General features: G+C 51.0%; 1 protein-coding gene across 1 annotated transcript in view; it reads left to right on the top strand.

Annotated features, from left to right (window-relative positions):
* Positions 1-2,257: 2,257 nt before the first annotated feature.
* The window catches only part of LOC115081122 (extracellular calcium-sensing receptor-like), a 98,429-nt gene continuing 90,851 nt past the window's right edge, over positions 2,258-9,835 (top strand). Inside the window, exon 1 of the mRNA XM_029585633.1 lies at positions 2,258-2,827. Coding sequence (XP_029441493.1) covers positions 2,258-2,827 — 570 coding nt within the window. The remainder of the gene's footprint in view (positions 2,828-9,835) is intronic.

Genomic DNA, 9,835 nt, shown 5'->3' with positions numbered 1-9,835 from the left:
TCACTCTCTGGAACCATTAGATGCACAGGGGGTACAAGTTGTACTGTCTAATGCCCCGCCCTTCTTGACAGAGGCCGGGCTGAGGCAGCAGCTCAGCACCCTGGGGGATGTGCGTTCTTCAATTGCGGTCCTGCCCCTAGGGTTCAGGACAAATGCAATGAAGCATGTGGAGTCCCATAGACGGCAAGCATGGCTAGTGCTTCCCAGGGGGACGGATGGCATCGAGGGCTGGTTTCCTGTGTGGGATGGAGGCCGCTCATATAAGATCTTCTACACCACTCTGGAGGACTGGTGTTATCTCTGTAAAGAGGCGGGGCACATTCGGAGGGACTGTCCTCGGAAGCGAGGACAGGCCCTGAATGGGAGAGAGAGTGCCACCCCCGCAGCCGGTACTCCTGGAGCCGCAGTGCTCCAGAGCGGTACCCCAGACGCCAGGACCCCTCACCCCTGGGAAAGCAGTCCGTCACCTCTGCTCCACATGCTGAGCCTCAGGTACAGCGAGCTGCATTTACTCAGCCTGTCTCAGGAGACTCCACTCCATCAACAGGGATGGCTAGCCCCCAATGTGCGTTGTCTGTTGCCGGAGAGTTGACAGGCAAACTCAGTACCACTCATGGCGGCCTGGAGAAGAGGACTAAGCCGCCCCATGCTTACAGAGTGGACATTACTCCTCCCCCATCTGGTGGCGAGTCCAAGGCTGCTGGGCCCCCACCAAACAGGGGGAGCGGTACTCATGCCCCTCAGAGAGGTGACACCAGAAAGGCTGCGAGTCAGGACCCTCCTTGTCCTAAGGAGGCGTCCAGGGACTTGGAGCAGGGGAGGGACGAGAAGGCAACACTAAAGTGTGAGGTGGCTGAGAGGAGTATAGTGTCTGTTAACCTGCCTTCATCGGATCCAGCGGGGCAGGATGCTTCTCTGCCTGCTCCCTTTCCACCCATTGGTTCACTTAGGAAGAGGGGACTCTCGGTAGACGAGCCAGGCTGCAGGGTTACCACGGCAGAGACAGCTTGGTCCTTTCATCCTGAGGCCCGCCCTTCCGGCCCAAAGAGGAGAGCCTCACCGCAGATCTCAGGCCTGCCTGCCCTAGACACATCAGGGGCTCCCAAGCAGGTCTGGGACGCTGATAGCTTTCTTGAACCTGTCTGCGGTAGGCCTCTAGAGTCCCCCTTCCCTTTTACGCCCATTATGGACCTCCCCCTGTACAGGCCGCTCCCTGCTGATGGCTCCGATAAGGCGCATACTGCCGCATCTACCTCTCCTCACCTGAAGCATGAGGTTACCATGCCCTCCAGGGATGTGCTGGTGGGGAGAGGAAGGCCTCCGGAGTCAGAGGCAGGGATTGGAGGAGACATAGAGCCCCTAGAGTCTCTAGTTAAGAGTCAGCAGGCAGGAGAAGACGCAGGTGGAGGAGCGGCACCCCCCTCCTCTCCAGAGCGCTCAGTGGTTCCCTCTGCCATTGAGGTTTCCATCCAGGAGGTGATGGACACAGGGACCCCTCCTCATTGCTCCCTTCTGCCTGCTGGTCTGTTGGATACTGCCCCAGACCTCAGGGGGAGTTCCAGTTCCCAACGAAGGGAGGTAGGGAATGAGGGTCACTTCCAGATGGGAGGGCTGGCTGATTCCGCTAAGTCCTACGGCCTCCCAGGACCTCTCATTCTCTTGGCTGAGCCGACCCTCCTCCTGTCATCCGAGGAGGTGCTCGGCCAGCCTGACGGGCTGGAGAAACAGGACCAACATGGGGTAGGCGACCCCTTGTAAGTTGTCGCCCCATGCGACCGATTGCATTGCTGATGGAGAATGGCTCTGACTTTCGGCACATTGAATGTCTGCGGCTGCAGTAGAGGTCTCCGGAGTCACTGGGTGCTCTCCTTCCTTAAGGCGGGGGGGTACTCGGTGTCCTTCCTTCAGGAGACCCTTTCCACCCCAGAGACCGAGGCAGCTTGGCTCCTGGGGTGGCGCGGCAGGGTGGAGCTCAACCACTCCGTCGGGAAATCCGGTGGGGTGGCCATCCTGCTGGCGGATTCCCTGTAGGCCGAAGTGCTGGATGTCTGACCTGTCATGCCTGGTCGCATGCTTCACCTCCGGGCCCTGATCGAGGGCTGCACGATTAACTTAGTTAACGTGTATGCCCTGGCCACCGGACCCAAACGTGAAGTATTCTTTTACCAGATGTCAGCCCATTTAGACACCCTGTACGCTGACTAGGAGGTTGTGCTCGGGGGGTGATTTCAATTGTACCCTCGAGCGCGTCGACCATATGGGGAGCGATTGGTACCCCGCCTCGTCGGCCGTCCTGAGGGAGGTGGTCTGTCGCCTGTCCATGGCTGACGTCTGGCGAACACAACACCCCGGTGCATCTGACGGCCACACATTTATCAGGGTACGGTTCGGAGAGGTGTCTCGCTCTCGGATTGACCGTTTTTATTTCTCCTTCGGGTTGATGTCACGAGCCCTTTCTAGTGCCAATGAGGTGGCGGTCTTCACGGACCACCACGCGGTGACCGTGAAGGTGAGGTTCGACCCAGTCGGGCCTCGTGCTGCCTATTGGCACTTTAACAACTCGCTTTTAGAGGAGAAACGGCTCGTGATGGTGGTCCGGGAGTTTTGGGGAGACTGGCGTGAGCTCGAGTCAGACTTCCCCTCGCTCGCTGAATGGTGGGATGTGGGGAAGATCTGCCTCGGGCTTCTTTGTCGGCAATATGCTAGAGACGTTAACGGGGAGTGGCTTCACGAGACGGAGCGGCTCAAGGGAGTGCTGCTCACTCAAGGGAGAGCTGCTCACTCTCGAGGCTGGGCTCTCTGTCGCCGAGCACCAGCTGCAGGCAGAGTATGAAGAGAAGAAGCACACCCTTCAAGCCCTCGAGGAGCGGTGAGGCCGAGGGGTTTTTTGTGCATTCGTGAGTCCAGTTCCTTCGTGAAATGGACTGCAGCTCGGGCTTCTTCTATGCACTTGAGAAGAAGAGGGGGAAGAAGGGGAGGATGACGTGTTTACTCTCCGCTGACGGAACCCCCTTCACGGAGCTGGAAAGGATCAGGGCGAGGGCACGGGAATTTTACTCTGCCCTCTTCTCTCCGGACTCTGTCGATACAGCGGGGGTCCGGGGGTGATCTCCTGCACGCGTGACGTCGGGAGCCAGGAACCAAAATGGCGGCGACGCTACTTTTGCCCTGTCACATGATAAGGGCAAAGATCCACGGTGCCATTTCTCTTAATTTCTCTAAATGCAGCGGTGGCCAGAGAGAGGGAGATCGCGCCGGGACCCCCCCATTGGACCCCAGGTAATTTAAAACATTTGGGGGGGGGGGGTTCGGGAGGGTGGGGGATTTGTTTTAAAGGTTCGGGGTGGGTTTTAGGGTTTTTTTTGGTGTGCTGGTTTTCCTGCCCTCCCCCGATTTTCAATAAGGATCATTCATTAATTATTCATCACAGGCATACAGATCATGATATTCCTCATAATTATACAGTAAATATTTACTAAAGTAATAATTTTACTCATTCACTGTTTTTTCTCAAGGCATTTCCAAGGATAAGGAATTTAACATTAGCGATTTCAAAGAATAACAACTCAAAAGAGAAAGTGTTGGATTCGTGGACCCTTGGGCCAGTCGGAGCCAGAGGATGGATTGCTGAAGATAGTTGCAGCAGTGGCCCCGGCCGGGAGGCGGCAAGGGCTTTGGCTAGAAAGCAGGAGAAGGTGGTGGTGGCACTGTGGTGAGAAGATCTTCGCCCTGGAAGCCGATCCTCCCCCGAGAGGAGCTCGTAGGAGTTCGGCCACTCGGAGTTAGGAGATTCACCCTGGAAGCCGGAGTCCCCCCAGGAGGAGCCCGTGGGAACCCGGCCGCTGGGACTTAGGAGGTCCCGCGGGGGCCTGGTCAGAAGAAGTCCAAGGTTGAGTGCCGAAGAGTCGTTGCTCGCCAGTCCAGGGTCGGGAACCAATGGATCTCCGTAAGCCAGTCCAAGGTCAGAAGCCAGAGAATCAACGTAAGCCGGTCCGGGATCAGAAGCCAGAGAATCAACGTAAGCCGGTCCGGGGTCAGAAGCCAGAGAGTGAACGCAAGCCGATCCGGGTCAGAAGCCAAGCAGGAGACAAAGAAGCAGGAACGCAGCAACTGGATACAGGGAACCCCGGGAACCTCGTTGCAAGGCGATATCCTGGTCAAGCTGCAGGGTTTAAATACCCTGCAGTGTCTGATGTCATCTGGAGGCGTCCCCTAGAATTTCCCGTGCTGGCCCCTTTAAATCTCGGCCTAAGACGCGCGCGCGCGTCTAGGGGGCGGGGCCAGCCACCGAGGGACGCCGGCTGCTGCGTCGCAGCGAAGAGGACACGGCAGGAGGGACTGCAGGCCCGGGCGAGGTAGAGGGACGCCGAGCCCGTGGTGGCCGAGGTCCCCAGAGGTCCGGGGAACGCGGGCCCAGCGCGGAACCCCGAAGGAGTGAGTAGCGATTCCGGGGCCGACCCGGAATCGCAACAGAAAGTTTACACTTTCACTACAAATTCAGAGATTAACAACTTAACCCTTAATTATTGCCCTATTAACCATTTTCCATCTTTGGGGGATGGGCTTCCAGGAAAGATTGCAATTGAGATATATCATGAAACACATATTTCTGTTCCTGATATTTTAACTCGCTTCTGCAAGGATATTTCAATATAAATGTAGCCCCCCTTAGTATGATTTCTGATTTCAGCTTTAGAAATACTTTCCTTTTTAACTGAGTAGTCCTGGACAAATCTGGATAAATCCAGACTTGTTGTCCGTGAAATCTCTCGAGACGACGCCTGAGAAATAACCGAAGTACAGTATCTCTCTCTGTTGAAAACAGAAAAGATACAAGGAGGTTCCACCTAGTAGATATATCAGTATCAATTGAAGTTTATAATACTCCTGTTAAATTTATTGACTCCTCTGATTGTAGATTACCATCTTGATCTTTCTTATTTCTTAGGGGTATATAGTATGCTTTTGCTAAAGCTGGTAAAGATTGTTGAGGAATGTATAACACAAATTGCATATATTCCTTGAACATTTCAGTAGCTGTAATTAATTTTTGAAAGGGAAAATTCAATACCCTCAAATTAGAGTATTTTAATGAGTTTTCAAGAAATTCTAATTTTTTCCCATTAACTATTTCAGCTTGAAGATAGGGTGGGGAAAATGGAAAAGATACAAAACACTATTGTAAAAGCGATTTACGATTTTTAATGATTTAAAAAAAACAAAAAAAACACGACGATCAGATTTCCCTCCCCCCCCAGCCAAAATCAATCGTTAAGATGATCGATCACACGATTCACACCCCTAGTAGACAGGGTATGCTGTGTTCATAGCCAGAACTAGATAACAAAACTCACATAAGGTCTTAAGCAGTGGTCCCCAAACCTGTCCTGGAGGGCCACCAGCCTGTTGGGTTTTTGGGATATCCTCAATGAATATGCATGAGAGAAAAAGTGCATGTTATGGAGGTAGTGCATGCAAATTTTCTCTCATGCATATTCATTGAGGATATCCCAAAAACCCGACTGGCTGGTGGCCCACCAGGACAGGTTTGGGGACCACTGGTCTTAAGGAAGCTCATAGCTGGAAAGGGTTAGGCCCTCGAGGAGTGAGTACCTGGCTCCAGGGAAAGCTCTGAGAGAGCGATGGTAACTCACAAATGTCTGCATCTGCGATAGCTTCCAGGCAGTAGAGAATCTTCAGAGTGTCCAGGAACATGGACCCTCGAGGAGTGAGTACCGGTTCCTATCTGCAATCTGAAATAAAGAAAAGAGAGCGAGGCCTCCGAGGAGCAGGTACCCCTGGTAAGTCCAAGGAGGCAGAGTAGCATAGAGAGAAGCGAGTCCAAATGAATCCCCGCTATCAATCCTTGCTAACTCGATTCGTTGGCAAATACTGAGACCTTTTATATTGGAAGCAGATTATGTCAACTCAGGGGAACGCCCCCGAGGTTTGCGCCCTTGCTGGTACATCAATTGGAGTGCGCGCGCACGCCCTATGCCATCAGACAACATGGCAGATCCGCAGCGTCAAGCCGGACCGGGTACGCCGGAGGGGAGACGGCAAGAAGACACTGTGGCAGCTAAATGTCCATCAGACCTGGAGGGAGTCGCAACAGAGGTAAAGAGGGCGGAGTGAGGGCGTAGAGCAGCGATGGACGCAACACTCTCTTATACTTCACTGAGATTGTTAGTGTTCCCTGCTCCTCGGGGTCATGCCTACACTACTGCCGGTATTCCGCTGTTCTCCAGGATACCGCTTACATCACCAGCAGATCTCTGGCTTGGGCTTCCTCACTTTGCGGGTTAGCCTACATCCCTACATCCCTACATCTACACTCTCTACACTGCATAGCTCCGACCCACGGGGATTTCCTCCAGAAAATCTCCTGGCTCTTGGGAACCTTCCATCACTGTGCCCAGAGCTCCCTGCTGTGACAGTACCTCGCCTCCCAATGGTGCAGATCTGTGGGGCTCCTCCCCTCATGTGGCAACAAATCGCATCTCGGGCCAAGGGTCCACACACCCACAATTCATTACAGTTAAGATGGTATGGTAATATGGAAATGATCATTTATTTATCTATGTATTTATTTATTTATTTATTTATTTATTTATTTAACTCTTTTCTATACCGACATTCATGACACATATCATATCATATTGATTTACAAGGAACAAGGGGTTATAACATTAACTTTTACCATTGAACAGGAAGCAAAGTTACAATAAAACAAGGTAGAGTGAACTTGGGAGCTGAAGTAGCAAGAGGCTATGGTTAGGCGAGGTAAACTTAACAAACGGTAAATAGGAGATGCCTAGATATATATAGAGAGAAGTCAGTCTAAGTGGCATTTATCCAAGGTTCAGAACAGTTAAGGGAAGGCTTGTAGGAACAGCCAGGTCTTGAGTTTTTTTCCGAAATGTTAATAGGCAAAGTTCCAGTTTGAGATCTGGAGGCATGGTATTCCAGAAGGCAGCACCCGCTGTTGAGAATGCCCATTCTCTAGCTGCTGTACGAAGGGTGGCTTTAGTTGTGGGGATGTGCAGGGTTCCTTTGTATGCTTCTCTGATGGGTCTTGTAGAGGTGTGGAGTCTGAATGGGATCTGAAGGTCGAGCTGATCTGTTTGTGTATGGTTTTGTGGATGATGGTGAGGGACTTCTGTAAGATTTTGTAACTTATTGGGAGCCAATGTAGGTTCCTGAAAATGGGTGTAATGTGATCTCCATGGTTGGTGTTTGTTAAGATTCTAGTAGTCCGTATTCTGGATCATCTGAAGAGGTTTGGTGGTGGAGGTGGGGAGACCCAGGAGGAGGACATTACAGTAGTCTATCTTGGCAAAAAGCATGGATTGGAGGACTTTCCTGAAATCATGGAAATGTAGGAGTGGTTTGAGTCTTTTTAGAACTTGTAGTTTGTAGAAGCAATTCTTGGTTGTGTTGTTGATGGATTTCTCTAGGTTCAGACGGTTGTCAAGGATTACTCCGAGGTCTCTTACTTGCATGATCATGGTATTGGGAGGGGGTCTGTGGAGGCGGGTCGGTGTGATGGGAGGAGTTGAGGAGGAGTTCGGTCTTGGCTGCGTTAAGGACCAGGTTTAGACTGGTGAGGAGGAGGTTGATGGATTGGAGGCAGTTTTCCCAGAATATAAGTGTTTTCATAAGAGATTCTGTTATGGGGATCAGAATCTGTATATCGTCAGCGTAGAGATAATGTTTTAATTTTAGGTTTGTTAGCAACTGGCAAAGGGGAAGGAGGTAAATATTGAAGAGGGTGGGAGACAGTGAGAGCCTTGGGGTACACCTAATGATGATTTGATGCTGGGGGATTCTTTGTTGTTGATTTTAACTTTGTAGCCTCTATTAGTGAGGAAGGAATCGAACCATCTGAGGACCGTTCCTGATAAACCTATGTCTGAAAGGCGGTTTAGAAGGATAGAGTGATTCACTGTATCAAACGCGGCTGAGATGTCTGGGAGTACTAGCAGGAATGAGTGCCCTTTGTCTAGGCCCATAATGATGTGGTCTGTGAAGGAGATAAGGAGGGTTTCCGTGCTAAGCGACTTAAGGAAGCCGTATTGAGATGGGTAGAGAATTTTGTCGTCTTCTAGGTAATCTGAAAGATGAGTATTGACTAGGGATGTGAATCATTTTTTGACAATTTAAAAAAATCGTCCAATATTTTTTAAATCGTCAAAAATCGTTAGAGTGCGCGATACAATAGAAATTCCCCCAATTTATTGTGAAAAATCGTTAATGGGTTAGTGTCCACTAACGGGAGTTATTTGGGGGGAGGGCGGGAAAACCGGCACACCAAAACAACCCCTAAACACTCCCTGACCCTTTGAAACTAAACCCTTACCTTCCCCTTCCCTCCCGAACCCCCCCAAAACTGTTTTAAAATTATCTGGTGGTCCAGTGGGGGCGCGGGGAGCGATATTCCGCTCTCGGGCCGTTGGCTGCCACTAATAAAAATGGCGCTGATGGTCCTTTGCCCTTACCATGTGACAGGGGATCCATGCCATTGGCCGGCCCCTGTCACATGGTAGGAGCACTGGATGGCCGGCGCCATCTTTAAAGATGGCGCCGACCATCTTTAAAATGGCCGGCACCATTTTAAAGACACAAGGAATGCAAATGGCGCAAGTTTCAGGGCTGGGTTGATTATTTTGTCTGCTGGAGGGCATAGTTTATTGGCTATTGATTCTGTGATATTGTGCCAGGTGAGTAGGATTGAGTTAGGGTTAGAAACATCCAAATTAGGGAGATCTTTGGATAGGTGTTCGCTGAGCACGTCTGACGTGCAAGTTTTCCTGAATTGGATGGTAGAATGGGGGTGGGGAGAGGTCGGGCATTCTTTCATCGTGAGGGTGGTGGATATCAGTGAGTGGTCCGACCAAGGGACTGGGATGCAGTCCGGACCGATAGGATGCGATAGGCTGTAGTTTAGGAAGATGAGGTCTAGGGTATATCCTAGGGGTGTGCATTCGGATTGACCGCATTAGTAAAACGCTACTCATATTTTTTTTTAACTTAAAAAATTGATTCGACATAAACGATCGGATTTCCCACATATCCAACATAGATATGTTGGATATGTGGAAAATCGCGATTGTTGAGCCAAAATAAAAATATAAACTCCCTCACCCTCCTTAATCCCCCCCCCCCCCGACTTACCACAACTCCCTGGTGATGGAGCGAGGAGTGAGGACGCCATTTCTGCAATCCTTGGCGAGAAGCATGTGACGTCCTGACCCCCCCAAGCTGGTCAAAAGTTCTTTTTGGGCCGAACGAGCCGTCCGGCGCGAACTCGCCGGGAATCACGTGATGCCGGCGTCACTCGACGTGCCGCCGACGTCACATGCTTCTCGCCAAGGATTGCAGAAATGACGTCCTCACTCCTCGCTCGATCACCAGGGAGTTGTGGTAAGTCTGGGGGGGGGATTAAGGAGGGTGAGGGGGTTTAAATTTTTTTTTTGCACATATGTACATATACCCAACTCATTGGATTTTTTTTATGTCCATATTGGCCGCAAGTGGGACCCCCTTTCGGACATAAGAAATATGAACATAAAATTTTGCTCTGCACATCCCTGGTATATCCCGCTTTGTGGCTGGGTTTGTCGATGATTTGTTTAAAGCCCATGGCCCTGAGAGTGGTGAGGAAGGCCTCACAATTGGAAGAGGTTGGCGTAGAGTCGACGTGGAGGTTGAAATCCCCCAGGATCATAGCTGGGGAGTCCGTGTTTATGTATTTTACTATGGATTCAATGAGTGGGGAGGCATCTGTGTCTAATAGCCCTGGGGGGCATATACTAGTAGAATTTGAAGCTGATTG

Source organism: Rhinatrema bivittatum, chromosome 19 (genome assembly GCF_901001135.1).
Source record: "Rhinatrema bivittatum chromosome 19, aRhiBiv1.1, whole genome shotgun sequence".
Classification (NCBI taxonomy): Eukaryota; Metazoa; Chordata; class Amphibia; order Gymnophiona; family Rhinatrematidae; genus Rhinatrema; species Rhinatrema bivittatum.
Note: the sequence above shows the minus strand (reverse complement) of the source record. Positions and strands in the feature narration are given on the sequence as shown.